Here is a 21,196-nt window from a genome sequence, read left to right as displayed (position 1 = left end):
ATGCATAGACAGCACACACCCAACTGAGAGTGGTGTGTTCCTATCTAATTGTGCTACTGGACACCCAAACTTGAGCTTCACACCATTCCATGTGCCGCAAATTATTCTTTTTTTTGAGATGGAGTTTCACTCTTGTTGCCCAGCCTGGAGTGCAGTGGCTCGATCTCGCCTCACCACAACCTCTGCCTCCCAGGTTCAAGCGATTCTCCTGCCTCAGCCTCCTGAGTAGCTGGGATTACAGGCATGAGCCACCACGCCAGCTGATTTTGTATTTTTAGTAGAGACGGGATTTTGCCATGTTGGTCAGGCTGGTCCCCAACTCCCTTCCTCAGGTGATCCGCCTGCCTCAGCCTCCCAAAGTGTTGGGATTACAGGCATGAACCACCACGCCTGGCCACAAATTATTCTTAAACATTTTTTTTCAACCATTTAAAACATGAAAACCAGTGGGGTGTGGTGGTGCACGCCTGTTATCCCAGCACTTTGGGAGGCCAGGGTAGGAGGATGGCTTGAGCCCAGGAGTACAAGACCAGCCTGGGCAACATAGCACAACCCTGTCTCTACAAACAATCGACAACAAAAAAATTAGCCAGGAGCAGTGACACGTGCCTGTGGTCTCAGCTACTCAGGAGGTTGAGGCAGGAGGATCACTTGAGCCTGGAAAATTGAGGGCTATAGTCAGCTATGATTGTGCCACTGCACTCCCGCCTGAGCAACAGGGTGAGACCCTGTGTTAAAAAAAAAAAAATGTGAAAACCATTCTTAGTGGCAGGCTGTACTGGGCCTCTGGGCAATCATTTGCCTAGTTCTGATTTAACAAACTCTTGTATGGAGTTTACTATGTAATAGGCATTGTTGTAAGCACTTTACAAATATTCAGCCATCTAATCTTCACAGCAACCCTATGAGGTAAGCTATTATTCTCCCTTTATAGATTAAAAAAAAAAAAAAGAGGCACAGAGAGGTTAAGTAACTTGTCCAAGGTCACACAGCAAATGAGTGGTAGAGTCATGATTTGCACTTGTGTGGCCTGGGTTTAGAGTCCACACTCTTGGTTGCTAGGCTGGGCCATGTCTCCCTGTGCAGATGGGGTGAAGGAAAGCTGCTTTCCTTCTACTCCCTTATGCAAAATAAGGATGAAAATCCTGCCCCACCTCTAAGACTATTTGGTGAACAGGGCCAGGTATTCTCTGCCCTCATAGGACACTCTAGTAGAGCAGCTGGGTGCTAATAACAGAAACACAGAAACCACGGAGAATCACACCTCCCAAAAAGTGCCGTGTGTGGAAAGAACGTGCAAGGGTGGGCAGAAACGTCACGTAAACTGAGAAGTGCTGATGGCAGGAGGTGTGGATGGCAGTGGGAAGGAAGAGGGGAAGAAGGAGCTGGCTGGTGGGCTGACTGCTCTCCCCTACCACCCCCTGCCCATCCAGCCTCACTTGCCTGCCGATAAGGCCCGGGGTACACAGGGCCCCGAGCAGCAGCACCTGCTGATCACAGTGCCAAGCTCCAGCAGCAGCTCCCTGGAGAGCTCGGCCAGTGCGTTGGATAGAAGGGTGCCCACTCGGAACCAGCCACAGGCACCAGGCGTGGAGGCCAGTGGGGCCGAGGAGGCCCGGGCCAGCACCGGGAGCTCAGGTAAGAGGTGGGAGCACACCTGGCTTCTTCCCAAGCCTCCTTGGTCTTTCTCACCTGGTTTCTGTCTTAGCCATCTCCTCCTGAGCCTCCCCGCAGGGTGGGACGAGGCCTGAGCCACAGGGAACTTCCTTCGGTTCGCTGAACCTAAGTTCCCTCCCGCCTTTGCCCATGCTGGGCCTATCACCTCAAAATCCTTCCTTCTGTGGGACAACCCCAGCTTGTCCAAGTCCCTGGTATCTGGGGGAGGAGTTTTCCTGAAACCTTCTCCCTGCTACCACCCCCAGCTGGCCTCGCTGCTCCTCCGGGCTCACCATGCCCTATCCTCCCTTTGACAGGACTGTCAGACTGCATGTACAGACATTGTCTTCTCCTGTCTCCCACGCCAGGCTGTGGCACACCTGGTGAGCCTGGATCATCTCATTCATCCCTGTATCTGCAGGCCCAACACGGCCCAGCTACTAATAGTTAATCATAACAATCGCTTCTACTTATGGAAGGCTACGGAACAGCAGGCACTGTACTGGGCACTTTACATGCATAAAATTGACCTGCATGTCAACGCTAAGAGATAGTTCCTGTTGTTATCCCATTTTACAGATGAGGAAACTGAGCCCCAGAGAGGTTAAACAGCTTCTTCAAGGGCACATGGCTAGTAAACAGAAGAGCCAGACTCACCCCTAGGCTGTCGGGCTCCAGAGCCCTGGGATTGGAAGATGAATGAAGAAATGGTGGCTCCAGGGCTCCACTCACTGCAGTTTGTTGCTGGGTCTCTTTAGGTCTGAGGCACTGGGACTGTGGGGATTGTGTCCCATTTATGCAGGCTGCATTGTGCCCTGGACCTGGTGTATGACAGATGTCACTCCTGGTTGGCATCTCTAGGGCCCACACTGGAGGGGCCCCTGTACAGGGTCTGCTGGCCTGTGCCTCTCTCCCTCTTACCTGGCAGTGCCAGCCAGTGAGAATTCAGGGAATGACCATGAACTTGGGTCAGTCTGAGATCCTTGCCTGGCCACTCTGGTGCCATAAGAATTTGGGCGGGATGCTTAACCCTGCCAAGCCTTGGTTTTTTCACCTAGAGGTGAGCTATGGCGCCTCCTTGCCAGGGCTGGTGAGAGATGGGTGACATTGTGCCCAGCTGGGCACCAGACCAGGGCCAGGCTCCCTCTGGGCCGCCTCCAGGTGGGGACTGATGGCTGCAGCCCCCACCACGCAGCCCTCCTCCAGCTCACTCACCCCCAGCTGCTCCCCACTCACTGCGCCCCTGCCTCTTGCCTGCACTCATGCCACCCCTGCCTGCCACACCTGTTCCTACCTGTCCCCAACTGCCCACAGGAGCTGACGTGGCCATTTCTGTCTGCCCCATCATAGCCCCCAGCCTCCTCGGTGGGAGGTCTCATCAGTGCCCCTCACTCCATCCTGAGAACTCCCTATGGGAGGGCCTGGGCCAGTGCCTGGAAGAGATCAGGGGCCCTACGACACTGTTGAATGAATGAATGAATGAGTGCGCTCCAATTATAAACTCTTAGTCTTTGCCCAGTTCTTGGATTCGTCTGATTTTTTTTTTTTAAATGGGGTCTCGCTCGTTGCCCAGGCTGGAGTGCAGTGGCACAGTCTTGGCTTATGTATCTGCTCACCGAAGCCTCCGCCTCCCAGGTTCAAGTGATCCTCCCACCTCAGCTTCCCGAGTAGGTGGGATTACAGGCATGTGCCATCACGCCTGGCTAACTTTTGTACTTTTAGTAGAGATGGAGTTTCACCATGTTGGCCAGACTGGTCTCGAAATCCTGACCTCAGGTGATCCATCTGCCTCGGCCTCCCAAAGGGCTGGGATTACAGGCGTGAGCCAACACGCGCAGCCCATCTTTCTGATTTCTTAGCTACACCTGGTGTGGCTCCCTCCTTGGGCCAGGGTGGAGCCCTGACCATGTCTGCCCTCCCCTCTCCCCTCTGCCTCTTCTGCTCTGTGCTCCTTCTCCCGAGTCCCCCAGCCCGTGTCCCTGGCCTCTGTCTTCTCTTTCTCTCCCTCCCACCCCTAACACCTCCCTCCACTGTGGGAACCTGTAAACCCCAGGGTTGTGCCCCTTCATGGTCCCCCATCCACCCCCGCAATGTCTCATGCTCGATATGCAAAGGCCATGGTGACTTTGGGTGACATTTGGGTGCCGTGGAGGCTCAGGGTGGAAATTTCCTTCCGGCCTTGTGATTTCAACCCTCCTCCCCCACCACCTGCTTGGGGCTGTTTTGAGCACAGCAGGTTGCCAGCTCCATCCACCTCCCGGCTACCCTATCCGAGTAGTTGGAGTTAGGGAGAACCAGGCTGGGGTGAGGGCACTCAGCAGGCCCCTGCAGCAACAGCAGCAGCAACTCTCATTTTCTGAGGGGGCTACTTACTGTATGCCAGTCCCTTCATATTCATCTCAGCAAACCCACCGTCCAGTGCCTCCCCAACCAGTTAGAAAACTCAGTTGCCCACAGGGGCTGGGCAGGAAGGTGAGGCAAACCTTGGGCTGTCCTTGGCCGGATCTCCTGCATCTGGCTCCCAAGGGAAGCCATAAATCCAGATTTTTAAATGTAAACGCCTGAATTTTAAATGTTGGTAATCAATTCACTTAAAAACATCACCACCACCACCACCACCAACAACAACAAAAAAACCCGTAGACTTGTCCCTGTTACAGGCACTAGGAACACAGCAGGGAACAATCAAAAAGTCCCTGGTCTGGCCAGGCAAGGTGGCTCATGCCTGTAATCTCAGTACTTCAGGAGGCCAAGGCAGGAGGATCACTTGAGCCCAGGAGTTCGAGACTAGCCTGGGCAACATAGCAAGACCCCCGTCTCTATTAAAAAAATTAAAAAAAAGTCCCTACCCTCCTGGGTTCAGAGTCTGGTTGGGGACCCCAGGAGCTGGGGGCTCTGGAGATCAGGAGATCACAGAAATGGGGAGGGACCCAGAGAGTGGTGGATAGGATGGGAAGTAAATGTCTCTAGAGAGGGAGGCCAGGGGGTGGAGGGCGCTTCGTGGAGGAGGTGGCCTTTGAGCTAAGGCCTGAGCACTAGAGAAGAGCTCTCTAGGCTGAGGGAGCGGCCTGTGCAAAGGCCCAGGGGACCTGAAGGGCTCAAGGGGCTGTAGCAGGGGGTGGGGAATGTGGCTGGAAGGAACCCCATCAAGGTCTTGGAGCGGCAGGAGAGGGGGTGGGAGAAGGCAGGCTCCAGATCAGACAGGGCCTGGTAGGCTGTAGCGAGGACTGTGGGTTTTTGAGCCCCCAAGGAAGTGATCTGCCAGGTTCAAGGGCCAGCTCTGGCTGCTGATGGGAAACAGATTTCAGAGGGGTGGGGTTGAAGCCAGGACAGATGGAGGCTGTTCACACCCATCCAGATGGGAGTGAGGGGAGGCTTCCATAGCCCACCATGCAGCAGCAGGGCAGGGTGACCCTTGCAGAAGTCATCTTTTGTTTTTGCTTGTTTTTGAGATGGAGTTTGGCTCTTTTGCCCAGGCTGGAGTGAAGTGGCGTGATTTCAGCTCACTGCAACCTCCGTACCCTGGGTTCAAGCTATTCTTCTGCCTCAGCCTCCCGAGTAGCTGGGATTATAGGCACCTGCCACCATACCCGGCTAATTTTTTTTTTTTTTTGTATTTTGAGTAGAGACAGAGTTTCACCATGTTGGCCAGGCTGGTCTCAAACTCTGGACCTCAGGCGATCCACCTGCCTTGGCCTCCCAAAGTGCTGGGATTACAGGCGTGAGCCACCCTGCCTGGTCCAGAAGTCATCTTTTGAAGGGAGACAAGGCAGGAATGATGGATGGGTGTGTGATATGAGAGAAAGATGGGTCCGAGGCTCTGGGCCCAAGCAGCTGGGTAGATGGCAGCAATGGGAACTGTGATGAGGAGGAGAGGTTTTGGATGGGAGATGGGAGTAGAATCAAGAGTTAAGTTTGAGGCTGAGCATGGTGGCTCACACCTGTAATCTCAGCACTTTGCGAGGCTGAGGTAGGCAGATTCTTTGAGGTCAGGTGTTCAAGACCAACCCAGGCAACCTGGCGAAACCCTGTCTCTACAAAAAATTAGCAGGGTGCGGTGGCCTGTAGTCCCAGCTATTCAGGAGGCTGATGTGGGAGGATCACTTGAGGCCGGGAGGCAGAGGTCACAGTGAGTTGAGGGAGTGACACAGCACTCTTTTGAGACCCTGTCTCAAAAAAAAAAAAAAAAAGGCAGAAGAGACAGGGTCTCACTATGTTGCCCAGTCTGGTCTTGAACTCCTGGGCTCAAGCGATCCTACAAACTTGGCCTCCCAAGTAGACATCTGTTTTATATAATTGGCTCTTCCCATCTCTGGGGTGATTGGGGCTGGGTAGGTAGTGATGCTATTCTTATTCAGCAGAGGGGAAAATGAGGCACATGCAGGTTAAGTGACTTGCTCAAGGTCACACAGCAGAGCTGGGCTAGAATCTCCGTCTCGGCTCCTGGCCCAGTGCTCTTTCCCATGTGTCTGAATCTGCATCTTGGGCAGAGGTCCCTGGGCCCCACTCCTGGACCCCCGGACTGACCCCCACCCCATCTTGTGCTTAGCAGATTCTTCCCCTGGTGGCCATGGGACCCAGGTCAATGTCACCTGCATCGTGAACGTCTGTAGCAGCTCTGACCACAGCTCACAGTGCTCCTCCCAAGCCAGCTCCACAATGGGAGACACAGATTCCAGCCCCTCGGAGTCCCCGAAGGACGAGCAGGTCCCCTTCTCCAAGGAGGAATGTGCCTTTCGGTCACAGCTGGAGACGCCAGAGACCCTACTGGGGAGCACCGAAGAGAAGCCCCTGCCCCTTGGAGTGCCCGATGCTGGGATGAAGCCCAGTTAACCAGGCTGGTGTGGGCTGTGTCGTAGCCAAGGTGGGCTAAGCCCTGGCAGGATGACCCTGCGAAGGGGCCCTGGTCCTTCCAGGCCCCCACCACTAGGACTCTGAGGCTCTTTCTGGGCCAAGTTCCTTTAGTGCCCTCCACAGCCGCAGCCTCCCTCTGACCTGCAGGCCAAGAGCAGAGGCAGCGAGTTGTGGAAAGCCTCTGCTGCCACGGTGTGTCCCTCTCGGAAGGCTGGCTGGGCATGGACGTTCGGGGCATGCTGGGGCAAGTCCCTGACTCTCTGTGACCTGCCCCGCCCAGCTGCACCTGCCAGCCTGGCTTCTGGAGCCCTTGGGTTTTTTGTTTGTTTGTTTGTTTGTTTGTTTCTCCCCCTGGGCTCTGACCCAGCTCTGGCTTCCAGAAAACCCCAGCATCCTTTTCTGCAGAGGGGCTTTCTGGAGAGGAGGGATGCTGCCTGAGTCACCCATGAAGACAGGACAGTGCTTCAGCCTGAGGCTGAGACTGCGGGATGGTCCCGGGGCTCTGTGCAGGGAGGAGGTGGCAGCCCTGTAGGGAACGGGGTCCTTCAGGTTAGCTCAGGAGGCTTGGAAAGCATCACCTCAGGCCAGGTGCAGTGGCTCACGCCTATGATCCCAGCACTTTGGGAGGCGGAGGCGGGTGGATCACCTGAGGTTAGGAGTTCGAGACCAGCCTGGCCAACATGGTAAAACCCCATCTCTACTAAAAGTACAGAAATTAGCCGGGCGTGGTGGCGGGCACCTATAGTCCCAGCTACTCAGAAGCCTGAGGCTGGGAAATCGTTTGAACCCGGGAAGCGGAGGTTGCAGGGAGCCGAGATCATGCCACTGCACTCCAGCCTGAGCGACAGAGCGAGAGTCTGTCTCAAAAGAAAAAAAAAGCACCACCTCCAAATGCTAACTTGTCCTTTTGTACCATGGTGTGAAAGTCAGATGCCCAGAGGGCCCAGGCAGGCCACCATATTCAGTGCTGTGTCCTGGGCAAGATAACGCACTTCTAACTGGAAATCTGCCAATTTTTTTAAAAAGTAAGTACCACTCAGGCCAACAAGCCAACGACAAAGCCAAACTCTGCCAGCCACATCCAACCCCCCACCTGCCATTTGCACCCTCCGCCTTCACTCCGGTGTGCCTGCAGCCCCGCCCCTCCTTCCTTGCTGTCCTAGGCCACACCATCTCCTTTCAGGGAATTTCAGGAACTAGAGATGACTGAGTCCTCGTAGCCATCTCTCTCCTCCTACCTCAGCCTAGACCCTCCTCCTCCCCCAGAGGGGTGGGTTCCTCTTCCCCACTCCCCACCTTCAATTCCTGGGCCCCAAACGGGCTGCCCCGCCACTTTGGTACATGGCCAGTGTGATCCCAAGTGCCAGTCTTGTGTCTGCGTCTGTGTTGCGTGTCGTGGGTGTGTGTAGCCAAGGTCGGTAAGTTGAATGGCCTGCCTTGAAGCCACTGAAGCTGGGATTCCTCCCCATTAGAGTCAGCCTTCCCCCTCCCAGGGCCAGGGCCCTGCAGAGGGGAAACCAGTGTAGCCTTGCCCGGATTCTGGGAGGAAGCAGGTTGAGGGGCTCCTGGAAAGGCTCAGTCTCAGGAGCATGGGGATAAAGGAGAAGGCATGAAATTATCTAGCAGAGCAGGGGCAGGGTGATAAATTGTTGATAAATTCCACTGGACTTGAGCTTGGCAGCTGAACTATTGGAGGGTGGGAGAGCCCAGCCATTACCATGGAGACAAGAAGGGTTTTCCACCCTGGAATCAAGATGTCAGACTGGCTGGCTGCAGTGACGTGCACCTGTACTCAGGAGGCTGAGGGGAGGATCACTGGAGCCCAGGAGTTTGAGGCTGCAGCGAGCTATGATCGCGCCACTACACTCCAGCCTGAGCAACAGAGTGAGACCCTGTCTCAAAGAAAAAAAAGTCAGACTGCTGGGGCTGGCCAGGTTTCTGCCCACATTGGACCCACACGAGGACGTGATGGAGCGCACCTGCCCCCTGGTGGACAGTCCTGGGAGAACCTCAGGCTTCCTTGGCATCACAGGGCAGAGCCGGGAAGCGATGAATTTGGAGACTCTGTGGGGCCTTGGTTCCCTTGTGTGTGTTGATCCCGAGACAATGAAAGTTTGCACTGTATGCTGGACAGCATTCCTGCTTATCAATAAACCTGTTTGTTTTACACGTCGACCCCTGGCTCTGCCTGGGGTCTGGGCTTGGGTTTGTCCATGCTCCTGCTTGTCTGCCACCCCTGTGTAAGGGGAGATGGCGTCACGGTCCCTGGAGTCTGGCTGGCCCCTGTTGTGACTGGACCACAGAGGGACCCCTGTTACAGCCGCCCCCTCAAGCCTGTGAACCATGAGAACTTCCTGCTCAGGACCACACAGCTGGCTGGGTTCCAAGTGTGCCCTGGTCTCATGCCCTTATCCTCCAGGTCTCCTGGGCCTGCTCTCAGGACCGGGATGGGGTCTCTGCAGATCCCTAGCAGCCTAGGCAGCCAGGCTCTGCCCTCCTGGGGACCCCACTCGGGGAGAGTGGGTGCCCCTGGGATGCTCAGACCAGTACAGGGTTTTGGGGGCCCAGAGGACATCCCTGGGCCCAGGTAGGAGGTTAGAACAGGGTTCTGGGGATGACCTCTGACCTCTTCCTGAGGGATGAGCAGCAGTTTTCCAGAACAAAGGATTGCAGGGAACTGTCAGGCAAAAGGAGTTCTGAGTTTAAAGGCCTTAGCCTGGCCAGCATGGTGAAACCCCATCTCTACCAAAAATACAAAAAATTAGCTGGGCATGACGGTATGCACCTACAATCCCAGCTAGTCAGGAGGCCGAGGCACGAGAATTGCTTGAATCGAGGCAACAGAGGTTGCAGTGAGCTGAGATCGGGCCACTGCACTCCAGCCTGGGTGACAGAGTAAGAGTCTGTCTCCAAATAAAATAAATAAATAAAATCAATTAATTAGAAGAAAGCCTTGGAGGGGAGAGAGACCTTGGCCTGTGTATTGGTTCCACTGACCCCCTGGGTCACCATCGTCACTCCAGCTCCTGTGACTCCCTCAGTGGGACCATTTTCATTCTTGGTGATTATAGGATCTGTGATTGATGGAACGCCCCGCCTCCTGGCTTCTCGCCTTCCTCTCCTCCATGGTCCTGTCCTCCAGCCTGTCTCAGTCACTCAACCCTTGACCAAGGCTCCCCACACTTATTCCATAAAGAGCCAGGGAGCAAATTTATTTTAATTTTTTGAGACAAGGTCTCACTCTGTTACCCAAGCTGAAATGTGATCGTGGCTCACTGCAGCCCTGACCTTCAGTCGCAGCCTCTTGAGCAGCTGGGACTACAGGCATGGACCACTATGCCCAGCTAAATTTTAAATTTTTTTTATTTTTATTTTTTGGGTTTCCCTGTGTTGCCCAGGCTGGTCTCGAACTCCTGGGCTCAAGTGATCCACCGGCCTGGGCCTCCTAAACTGCTGGGATTACAGGTGTGAGCCATTGCGCCTGACCAGAATCAATATTTTACACTTGTCAGGCCTTACAGTTTCTGCAACAACCACTCAACTGTGCTGTTGAAGTGTGAAAACAGCTGTGCACAGGACATGAAAGAATGGGCAGGAGGCGGATGTGGCCTTCGGGATGTGCCCATGCCAGTGCCTTAGAGCCTGACATTACTGATAACTGCACGCTAATCTCAATTTCAAGTATCCCACTTTCCCCCACCCCTACTTCCTCCTTTCTCCCTCGGTGGCACCTGCAGCTGTTGGTTACGTTTTCTCCCTTGTGCGCACCCACGACACTTTCTCCTGGTTTGTTGTTCTCTCTCTGGTTGAACCCAGCTCTCTGCTTGTGCCACGCCTGCACGTCTGCACCTGGATGGGGCAGGATGATGGCCTTCCACCATGCTGGCTGGTCGCGTTTTCATTTCATGATCATTAGACTTGGCTGGGCACAGTGGCTTATGCCTGTAATCCCAGCACTTTGGGAGGCTGAGGTGGGCAGATTGCTTGAGCTCAGGAGTTCAAGACCAGCCTGGGGCAACATGGTGAAACCTCATCTCCACAGAAAAATACAGAAACTAGCTGGGTGCGGTGGCACGTACCTGGAATCCCAGCTACCCATGAGGTTGAAGTGGGAGGATTGCTTGAGCCCAGGAGGCGGAGGTTGCTGTGAGCTGAGATCTTGCCACTGCACTCCAGCCTGGGGGATGGAAAAAAAGAATAAATTCTATGGGGGTCCTTGGTGCTGCCCAGCAGTGACAACAGGTCCCCTCCCCGATATATTAGTTCCTGTTGCTGCTATAACAAACCACACAAACTCAGTGGCTTAAAACAATACAATTTCATTCTCCTACAGCTCTGGGAGCCAGAAGTATAAAAGCAAGGTGTTGCCAGGCCTGCTAAGCTCAAACGGGGAATTTGTTCTTGGAAGCTTTAGGGGAGAATCTGATTCCTTGCCTTCAGCTTCCAGCGGTACCTGCATTCCTTGACTTATGGCCCCTTCGTCCATCTTCAGAGATAGCAACGGAATCTCTTCAGAAGTCAGATCTCCCTTTGCCTCCCAATTGTAGGGACACCTGTAATTACAACGGACCACCCAGAAAATCCAGGACACTCTCCTCGTCTTAGCCTCTTGGCCAGGTTTCAGGAATTCAGACATCAATGTCTTTGCAGGGGCAAAGACAACCATTGGTTATGCAGCCTACCAGCTCCTATTCACTCAGTCTCCCACTCTTTCTATTTATCTTTTAATTTTATTTATTTATTTATTTATTTATTTTTTGAGATGGAGTCTCGCTCTGTCACCCAGGCTGGAGTGCAGTGGTGTGATCTCGGCTCACTGCAAGCTCTGCCTCCCGGGTTCAAGCGATTCTCCTGCCTCAGTCTCCCGAGTAGCTGGGATTATAGGTGACACCACCACGCCCAGCTAATTTTTGTATTTTTAGTAGAGAAGGGGTTTCGCCATGTTGGCCAGGCTGGTCTTAAACTCCTGACAGGTGATGCACCCACCTCAGCCTCCCAGAGTGTTGGGATTACAGGTGTGAGCCACTGCGCCTGGCCTATTTTATCTTTTAAATAAAAGGATTCATTGAGGTTTTTGTTTGAGACTGAGTACCACTCTGTGACCCAGGCTGGAGGGCAGTAGCGCAATCACAGCTCAATGCAGCCTGAAACTCCTGGGCTCAAGTGATCCTCCCACCTTGGCTTCCCAAAGTGCTGGGATTATAGGGATGAGCCACCACGCCTTACCCCACTCTTCTAGATGGACTATTTCATGTGTTCTCCTTTATCCCCAAGCCTCTGTCCTCACCCCACCCTTACCTTCAGTTGGTTACCTTGCTGTCTATTTCACCGAGAAAATAAAACACAAGAGAATGCTTCATGCTTGCCCCACCACATCTGCCCTCTCACCCTGCATCTGTGCCCACAACCCTGGCCTTGGCCGTGACTGGGTCTGAGGACAGCGCCTCCTCTGCACGGGATCTTAGCATCTCTCCTGGCTCAAGGACATTGCTTCAGTGAGTCTCCTGTCTCTTTCCTTCAGCATCAATTTCTCTGGCTCCTGGATCTTTCCTGTTTGCATATAGACACCCTGAGGTTCCTCCCATTTGTGAAACAACCTCACACCCATTAGGACAACTGCTATCAAAAACCCAGAAATTAGTAAGTGTTGGTGAAAATGTGGAGAGATGGAAAACCTTGTGCGTCGCTGAGGAGAGTGCACAGTGGTCCAACTGCTATGGGATACAGTGTGACAGCGACTCAAAACATGGAACATAGAATTACCATCTGATCCAGCAACTCCGCTTCTGGGTGTGTACCCTAAAGAACTGAAAACAGAGTCTCAAACAGATATTTGTACAGCAGTGCTCCCTGTTCATAATAGCCAAAAGGTGGAAACAACCTAGGTGTCCAAAAGGTGGAATGGATAAACAAAATGTGATCTACAGGCTGGGTGCAGTGGCTCACACCTGTAATCCCAGCACTTTGCGGGGCTGAGGCAGGTGGATCACCTGAGGTCAGGAGTTCGAGACCAGCCTGGCCAACATGGTGAAACCCCATCTCTACTAAAAATACAAAAATGAGCCTGGCGTGGTGACACACGCCTGTAGTCCCAGCTACTCAGGAGGCTGAGACAGGAGAATCACTTGAACCCAGCAGGCGGAGGTTGCAGTGAGCCGAGGTCGCGCCACTGCACTCCAGCCTGGGTGACAGAGTGAGACTTCATCTCAAAAAAAAAGAAAATAAAAGTGGTGTACAATGGAATATTCAACCTTAAAAAGGAAGGAAATTCTGACACGTGCTGCAACATGGATGCCTTGAGGACAAGGATCCCTTGTCCCTTATACTAAGTGAAATAAGCCAGTCACAAAAGGACAAATTCTGTATGTTTCCCGTACATGAGGTACCTGGAGTAGTAGGATTCATAGAGATGGAAAGTAGGGTGTTGGTTGCCAGAAGCTGGGAGAAGAGGGAATGGGGAGTCAGTGTTTAATGGGTGCAGAGTTTCAGTTTTTTGAAATGAAGAGTTCTAGGCCAGGCATGATGGCTCACGCCTGTAATCCCAGAACTTTGGGAAGCCGAGGTGGGTGGATCGCTTGAGTTCAGAAGTTCGAGACCATCCTGGGCAACATAGCAAGACTCCGTCTCTATGAAAATGAGCTGGGCATGGTGGCATGCGCCTGTGGTCCCAGCTACTCAGGAGGCTGAGGCGGGAAGATTGTGTGAGCCCAGGAAGTCGAGGCTGCAGTGAGCCATGACCTGTGCCACTGTACTCCAGCCTGGGTGACAGGGTGAGACCCTAAAAAAAAAAAAAAAAAAAAAAGAGTTCTGCAGATGGATGGTGGTGATGGTTGCACAACAATATGAAATTACTTAATGCCACTGAACTATACACTTAATAATGGTTAAGATGAGAACTTTTAAACAAAAACCAAAAAAGAGCAACAACTACAAAAAGATGATAAAATTTTGTGGGAGGCCGAGGCGGGTGATCACCTGGGGTCAGGAGTTCGAGACCAGCCTGGCCAACATGGCGAAACCTCGTCTCTACTAAAAATACAAAAATTAGCCAGGTGTGGTGGCAGGCGCCTGTAATCCCAGCTACTCGGTAGGCTGAGGCAGGAGAATTTTTGAACCTGGGAGGCAGAGGTTGCAGTGAGCCGAGATTGCACCATTGCACTCTAGCCTGGGAGAGAAGAGTGAAACTCCTTCTCAAAAAAAAAAAAATTGTTATGTGTATTTCACCACAATTAACAACAGAAACCTTGCTCACAATTCTTCCAGGCGCTGTCAGATTTCTCAGCTACTCTTACAGCGAAAACACCTGGAGAACAGCATATTCAGGTCTCCAATTTGTCTTCTCCCATTTTCTCATGTGCCCACCACTTGTGCCCCCTACTCTACTCAACCTGTCTTTTGACCAGGTCTCTATGAAACTCCATACGGCTAAATTCAATGATCAGCTTCAGTCCCCATCTCACTTCTCCTACAGGCAGGCGGTATTTGACCTGAGTGATCAATCTCCACTCCTCGGAAGTCTTTCCTTGCCTGGCTGTCAGGAGTCCACACCCCATGACTCTCCTGCCATCTCAGGGACCCCTTCTGCCTTCCTGCCTGGTTCCTCCTCATCTCAACGTCTGACTGATGAGGGGTCCCAGGGCTCAGTCCTTGCACCTCTTCTCCCTCTCCAACTCCCTTGTTGCGGATCCCATCCAGCTTTAAATACCTGAAATACATCCTGATACCTCCTGATGCTTGAAGGAACAAGTATGTATTGTGCTCTAGTTGCGGGGATTCAGTGGCTGCTAAAATGAAGCTTACATAATGGGTAGGAAGAAAAGAAACATAATATCAGACAGGGATGAAGAAAATGAAGCTGGACACAGGGGACCAAGGGATGGAAGTGCCCTTTTGGATCAGGGAGGGGACCAGGAGAGGTAACCTGGGAGCAGAGGCCTGAGGGAGCCAGGGATCAGCCAAGCCTGCCCTTGGCCTGGGACAGTGGCAGGAAATGAGGCTGAGGAGTGGCCAGGTCCAAAGGATGGCCACTGTCCTGCTAAGGCAGACAACGGGACAAAGGACTCGCTGAAGAGGTTTCACCGGTGGGGGGATATGGCCAGATTTGTCTTTTGGAATGATGTCACCAGGTGCTGGGGAGAGAGGAGGTTGGAAAGTGCAGTTGTGGGGACTGCTTACCAGGAGGCAGGGGGCTCCTTCTGAAGCTCCCTTGCCTTGGCTATACTCGGGGGATGGCTGGAGAGAGATGGATTAGAAGCGGAGAGACCGGCAATGTGCTGGTTAGTCTCCATCCACCCCTCCGGTTCCCCTCTCTGCCCTGCTTTGTGCCCTGGGAGACTGCCTCCTGCACACACATTCCTGGACCCCTTTCCCTGAGGCTCCCAGCAGGGTTTGGCCATGGGAGAGCACTAGCAGTGATACAGAATGGCCAGGCTCCCAGCTAAGCCCCACCCTTAAGCCTGGAACTGCTGCCCTAAGTGAAGACAGCTGACCCTATTTTTCTGCCCAAATGCTGCCTTTTTGGCCTGCCATGCCACTATTCTGTGCCCATAAAAAGACTTCAGCTGGCAGAGTGACACAAACGGCTGACTGGAGGAGATAACAAGCATCTGAGCAGAAAAGCAACTGAGCGTCGGAGACTACGGATAGACGTGATTAACTTCAGATGGCGTGGCTTCAGGGAAAGATCACCTTCCTGCATCATCCCCTTTTCAGCTCCCCTTCCACTGAGAGCCCCTTTCACTGCTCAATAAAGTCTTCTGCGTTCATCATCTTTCAATCCATCCGTGTGACCTGATTCTTCCTGGACGCCAGACAAGAATCTGCATGCTGAGAAGGCAGGGACTTGGATGCTGCTGTGGGGACTGCACAGAGCCTGCTCCTACCAGAAAGGAGCGACTGGCCAGTTCCGGCATTCATTCCCTCTGGTCCTCGCACTCACTTGCTTACATGCTTCCTCTCACGAGGAGTGGCCAGTGGCAGGCTGAGTGAAATGAGCCACTCCAATTCCTGCCTATGAAGGGGGCTAAGGGAACGATCCCATCTCATCAGGAGACTAGAGGATGGGAGGAAAGTGAGGCCAGGTGTGTATTCCCTACTCCCCTTCCCCTTCTGGTAGATTCTCCCTGCCACCACCACTGTGGCCCCATAGCTTCCGCTACTGCCTCTCCTTGTGGGTTCTTCTAATGCTTGCCTCTCCTTGGCAAAAGCGTCTTCCTTCAACTTGCCTGTGCCCTGTGTTTCCTGCACAGAGGCCATTGCAGCCCCAGCAGCTCTGGTGTTCACTCATGGCGTCATTGCTGCAGATGTTCACGTTTACTGAACATCCACTCTGCAGAGGCTGGGGCTGCACTGAGCTTGAGTCCCCATTTATATATACAATGGGGATAGTAACAGCACCAACCTGGTTGGGATGTCAATGTATGAAACATGAGCTGAGCCAGTGTGTGGATCATGGAAACTGGAATAAACCCCCTTTGAGAGCAGGGAATTGACTCGGTGCTGGGGGAGGAGGGCAGCTTTGGCTCCTTGCTCTCATAGGCATTGGACATCGGCTGGTGCTGAGCCCAAGGGACCAGATCCAGCGCTGCTGTTTCCCAGAGCTCACCACCTACCTGGAGACAGAGGAGGCACCAGATGATTCTGTTTGAGGGGGTCCATTTGGAGCAACCAGGGGCAGCCACCTGCCTGATATGGTAACCAGTCAGCATGGGCCAGGCTTGCAGCTTCTCTTGCCCATTTCTTTAATCAGGACAGAACATGTGGTTTGGCTGAGCTAGGACCAGCCTGGGTAGAGAAGGAATGTCTTTTTGAGTTCTTTTTATTGTTCTCATTCATTCATTATCATTATAGATGAACAAGCACAGAACCCAAAATTGTGGGTCCAGCCCGGCATGGTGGCTCAAGCCTGTAATCCCAGCACTGTGGGAGGCTGAGGTGGGAGAATTGCTTGAGCCCAGGAAGTCGAGGCTGCAGTGAACCGTGATTAAGTCGAGGCTGCAGTGAACTGTGATCGAGTCACTGTACTCCAGCCTGCGTGGCAGAGTGAGACCCTGTCTTTTTTTTTTTTTTTTTGAGACGGAGTCTCGCTCTGTCACCCAGGCTGGAGTGCAGTGGTGTGATCTCAGCTCACTGCAAGCTCCGCCTCCCGGGTTCACGCCATTCTCCTGCCTCAGCCTCCCAAATAGCTGGGACCACAGGTGCACGCCACCATGCCCGGCTAATTTTTTTGTATTTTTAGTAGAGATGGGGTTTCACCGTGTTAGCCAGGATGGTCTCGATCTCCTGACCTCGTGATCTGCCTGCCTCGGCCTCCCAAAGTGCTGGGATTACAGGCATGAGCCACCACGCCCAGCCCCGAGACCCTGTCTTAAAAAAGAAAAGTTGTAGGTCCTTGAAGCCTACCTGCCCAGGTGTGAATCCTGGATGCAACACTTCCTGTTGCTGTGACCTCAGTCAAGTGAATGAATGTCTCTGATGTCTCTGTGCCTTACTCGCCTTATCTGTAAGATGGGATTAAAATCGTACCTCCCTCAGATTGTGGGATTACATGAGTTACTGTCTGAAATGCTTAGAACTGTGCCTGGCACATTGTCAGGGCTCCATACATGTTAATTGCTTTTTTTTTTTTTAATGTATAGGTGCTGAGAATGCTGCAGATAACAGCACAGGCAAGGTCCCTGTCCACCTGGAGCTGACACACTAGCAGGGACTATGTAAAGACAGACATGTAGGCTATGCCTGTAGTGGTAAGTGCTAAGAAAAATAAAGCAAAGTGAAGGGACAGATAGGGTTGCTGCCAGTTTGCAAGGTGGGTTGAGGAAGGCTTCTCTGAGGTGCTGGAGTTTAAGCAGACACCTTGGTGAGGGGAGGACAGGACAGCCATGGGACTATGGGGGGTGGGATGGGATATGGGGTTGGGAGAGTGGCGTGAAGCCATGGAAAGGACTTTGGCTTTTTTTTTTTTTTTTTTTTTTAGACAGAGTCTTGCTCTGTCTCCTAGGCTGGAGTACAGTGGTGTGATCTTGGCTCACTGCAACCCGGGTTCAAGTGATTCTCCTGCCTCAGGCTCCCAGGCAGCTGGGATTATAGTTGTCTGCCATCATACCTGGCTAATTTTTGTATTTTTAGTAGAGATAGGGTTTTGCCATGTTGGCCAGGCCAGTCTTGAACTCCTGACTTCAGGTGATCCGCCTGCCTCAGCCTCCCAAAGTGCTGGGATTACAGGTGGGAGCCACCATGCTGGGCCGTTAGGTTTTATCTTCAGTGTCATGGGAGGGGCCTGAGCTGGGGAGTGTGGGAAGTTCCATAGCGTTGTCTGAGCTAATGCTGAGAAAGCAGACTGGGTATGGTGGCTCACACCTGTAATCCCAGCACTTTGGGAGGCCCAAGGTGGGAGGATGGCTTGAGGCCAGGAGCTTAATACCACCCTGGGCAACATAGGGAGACCTCGTCTCTACCAAAAAATTAGCTAGATTGCTTGAGCTGTGATGGTGCCACTGCACTCCAGCCTGGGTGACAGAGCGAGACCCTGTCCCCAAAAAACCCCAAAATACCACAGTTGAGAAAGTGAGGTTGCATCATTTCAACTCGGTAACTGTCCTGCGAGATAGGCAAGGTACTCATTATCCCTGCTTTGCAGAGGAGGACGTAGGGCTGGCAGGGCTGGGTTTGACACTTATCTTAGGATTGTGTTGGACAGGCTGTTTACTGTGGGAAGTTCCTGATAAGCAGCTCCTTAGAATTTCACAAGAAAGTCAAGGAAACCTGGGTTTAAAGGGGTAGACATCTTTCTGGGGAAACTAGCAGCACCCTGAAAGCTGGGAGGTTGGGCTGAGCAGCTGCTTTGGGTGAATCTAAAGGCTGGGAATCCTAAGAGTGACTGTGCCTTGGTTCCACCACTATTTTGCCATGTGAACTTTGAGCAGCCTCTGTCCCCCTCTGGAGCTCAGAATCGCCATCTGTGAGATGAGGGGGCTGGCCTCTGAGCTGTGGTCTATTTGCCTTTTCTCTCTCTTTCTCTTTTTTTTTTTTTTTTTTTTTTGAGACAGAGTCTCACTCTGTCACCCAGGCTGGAGTGCAGTGGTGCAATCTCAGTTCACTGCAACCTCCACCTCCCAGGTTCAAGTGATTCTCCTGCCTCAGCCTCCCGAGTAGCTGGGACTACAGGCACCAGTCACCATGCCTGGCTAATTTTTTGTATTTTTAGTAGAGACAGGGTTTCAACATGTTGGCCAGGATGATCTCCATCTCCTGACCTCGTGATCCATCCACCTCAGTCTCCCAAAGTGCTGGGATTACAGGTATGAGCCACCGCGCCCGGCCACCTTTTCTCTTTTTTTCCCCATGGGGTGATGGTACCATCTATCCCTGGGCTGCTTGCACTTTCACAAGAGATTCTGGACCTGTGCTTCCAAATAGAGTAGCTACCAGGAACAGGTGCTTCTGAGTACTTGAAACATGGCTAGTTCAGGTTGAGATGTGTAACATACATCTCAATACGAAATACCAAATATAGAAGACTTACTATGAAAAACTATATACAATACGTTCTTGGTATTTTTACATTGATTTACATGTTGAAATGGTCTTATTTTGGATATACTAGGTTAAATACAATATTAACTTCATTTTACCTGTTTCTTTTCACTCTGTGATTTGGCTACTAGAAAATTTGAAATTTATGCATATGGCTTGCATTCTATTTCTATTGGACAGCACTGCCTTACAAAGTTAAAAGCCTTCAAGACCTAATTAAATTAATTCATAATTAAAGTTGCAACTTCCTCACATCTGGGATCTTCCTACCCCCCACAGGGCTCTTATGGTACTTATCACCTTCCCAAATACTATATAATTTACATATCTGTTATATTTATTTCTTATTGTCTACACCTCCTGCTAGAATATAAACTCTAGGATGGCAGAGCTTTATTTTGCTCAGTCATAGGCTTAGAACAGTCCCAGGCAGCCAGGCTCGGTGGCCGGTGGCTCACTCCTATAATTCCAGCACTTTGGGAGGCTGAGATGGGTGGATTGTTGGAGCCCAGGGGTTCAAGACCAGCCTACTGAACATAGTGAGAGCCCCCCAGCCATCTCTACAAAAAATCAAAAAATTAGCCAGGGCCGGGCACGGTGGCTCATGCCTATAATACCAGCATTTTGGGAGTCTGAGGTGGGCGGATCACTTGAAGCCAGGAGTTCACAACCAGCCTGGCCAACATGGCAAAACCCCATCTCTGCTAAAAATGCAAAAATTAGCCAGGCATGGTGGTGCGTGCCTGTAGTCCCAGCTACTTGGGAGGCTGAGGCAGGAGAATCACTTGAACCTGGAGGCGGAGGTTGCAGTGAGCCGAGATTGCGCCACTGCACTCCAGCCTGGGTGACAGAGTGAGTCTCAAAAAAAAAAAAAAAAATTAGTTGAGTGTGCACACCTGCAGTCTTAGCTACTTAGGAGGCTGAGGTGGGAGGATCACTTGAGCTCAGAAGATCGAGGCTGCAGTGAGCCATGATTGTGCCACTGCACTCCAGTCTGGGCAACAGAGTGAGACCCGGTCCAGCCCTCTCACTGCAAAAGAACAGTGCCAGGCACATAGTAGGTGCTCAGTTGACAGTGAATGATTGGATGAATGTAGGCAAAGAAGCATTCAGTTTTTTGTTTTGTTTTGTTTTGTTTTTTTGGGTGGACAGGAAGTAGGATATTTATTGGTGGGCATAATTTATTGGGGGCAGCACAGTGAAAGCCCTCATAAGTACAAGACCTGCCACTTCTCCAGGGGGCCATGACTGGGGATGGATTTGACCCCACAGCCATCTGGGCTGAGCTGTTTCTCAGCCGCCACATATTCAAATTCATCTGCATTGAACTTGGTAAAGCCCCACTTCTTTGAGATGTGGATCTTCTGGTGGCCAGGGAACTTGAACGTGACCCTATGTAGGGCCCCAATCACATGCTCATTGTTCTGCAGCTTGGTGTGGATGAACATGATGACTTGGCCAATGTGAACCCTGGCCACGGTGCCCTGGGGCTTTCCAAAGGCACCTTGCATGCCTGTCTGAAGCCTACACTGGGGACAATGCCAAGGTCAAAGACATTGGAAAGGGCTGTCTCCATAGTCCCTTAGAGCAAAACTCAGGCTGTCTACACAACAAAGGAAGCTGTTTGCAGCCATTACACATGGGGCCCTCAGCAGTTTCCAGAGTGGCCAAATCTTCAATTTTTCTAGAGATGTCCTAAATACAGATTTTCATGTGTAATCTCCAGATTTTTCTGTTTTCAGTAATTCAAATGAGCTTAAAGCATTGTGTGTGCCAACAGAAACATTTCTGCAGGAGTTTTGGCTACCTGTCTGCATCCCCTGTGGTCCAGATGATTCCAGAAACTGATATAGGAGGACAGGTGGGGAGGAACCTGATGTGGGGAGAGTGTGGAGCTGGGCTCTGCAAATCTGCCTGTCCCAGAAAACTTACCCCTTCTGGGCCAACATGCATCTAAGTGGGTGGTAATTAAGGAATGACCCCCATCTCCTGCAGCCCTTCCTCTGGTATGTCTACAACTAAAAAAAAAGCAAGGTGCTTTTTTTTTTTTTAAAGAGGGTCTGTATTAGTCCATTTTCATACTGCTATGAAGAAATACCCAAGACTGGGTAATTTATAAGGAAAAAGAGGTTTAATGGACTCACAGTTCCAC

The 21,196-nt window shown here is 52.0% G+C and overlaps 2 protein-coding genes and 1 pseudogene across 4 annotated transcripts in view; 1 reads left to right on the top strand and 2 right to left on the bottom strand.

The window, feature by feature from the left end:
- TNFRSF1B (TNF receptor superfamily member 1B) overlaps window positions 1–8,677 on the top strand; it is a 42,014-nt gene extending 33,337 nt beyond the window's left edge. Inside the window, exons 9-10 of one of the 3 annotated variants that reach the window (XM_003822059.6) lie at window positions 1,434–1,638; window positions 6,209–8,677. In XM_003822059.6, coding sequence (XP_003822107.2) covers window positions 1,434–1,638; window positions 6,209–6,489 — 486 coding nt within the window. In that variant the 3' untranslated portion in view covers window positions 6,490–8,677. Of the gene's footprint in view, window positions 1–1,433; window positions 1,639–1,973; window positions 3,175–6,205 lie in introns of those variants that run through there. The other 2 variants (XM_008975574.5, XM_055098284.3) reach the window with 2 other exon arrangements.
- A 10,912-nt stretch (window positions 8,678–19,589) lies between these two features.
- On the bottom strand, window positions 19,590–20,760 carry LOC117976269 (large ribosomal subunit protein uL16-like). The gene has a single exon (XM_034940573.3). The coding sequence runs from the start codon at window positions 20,553–20,555 to the stop codon at window positions 20,253–20,255; it is 303 nt and encodes a 100-aa protein (XP_034796464.3). The 5' UTR covers window positions 20,556–20,760; the 3' UTR covers window positions 19,590–20,252.
- LOC112438431 (small nucleolar RNA SNORA70) lies at window positions 20,609–20,732 on the bottom strand (annotated as a pseudogene).
- Window positions 20,761–21,196: the final 436 nt, after the last annotated feature.

This window comes from Pan paniscus, chromosome 1 (assembly GCF_029289425.2).
Source record: "Pan paniscus chromosome 1, NHGRI_mPanPan1-v2.0_pri, whole genome shotgun sequence".
In the NCBI taxonomy this organism is placed as follows: domain Eukaryota; kingdom Metazoa; phylum Chordata; class Mammalia; order Primates; family Hominidae; genus Pan; species Pan paniscus.
This window is presented reverse-complemented; position numbering and strand designations above follow the sequence as displayed.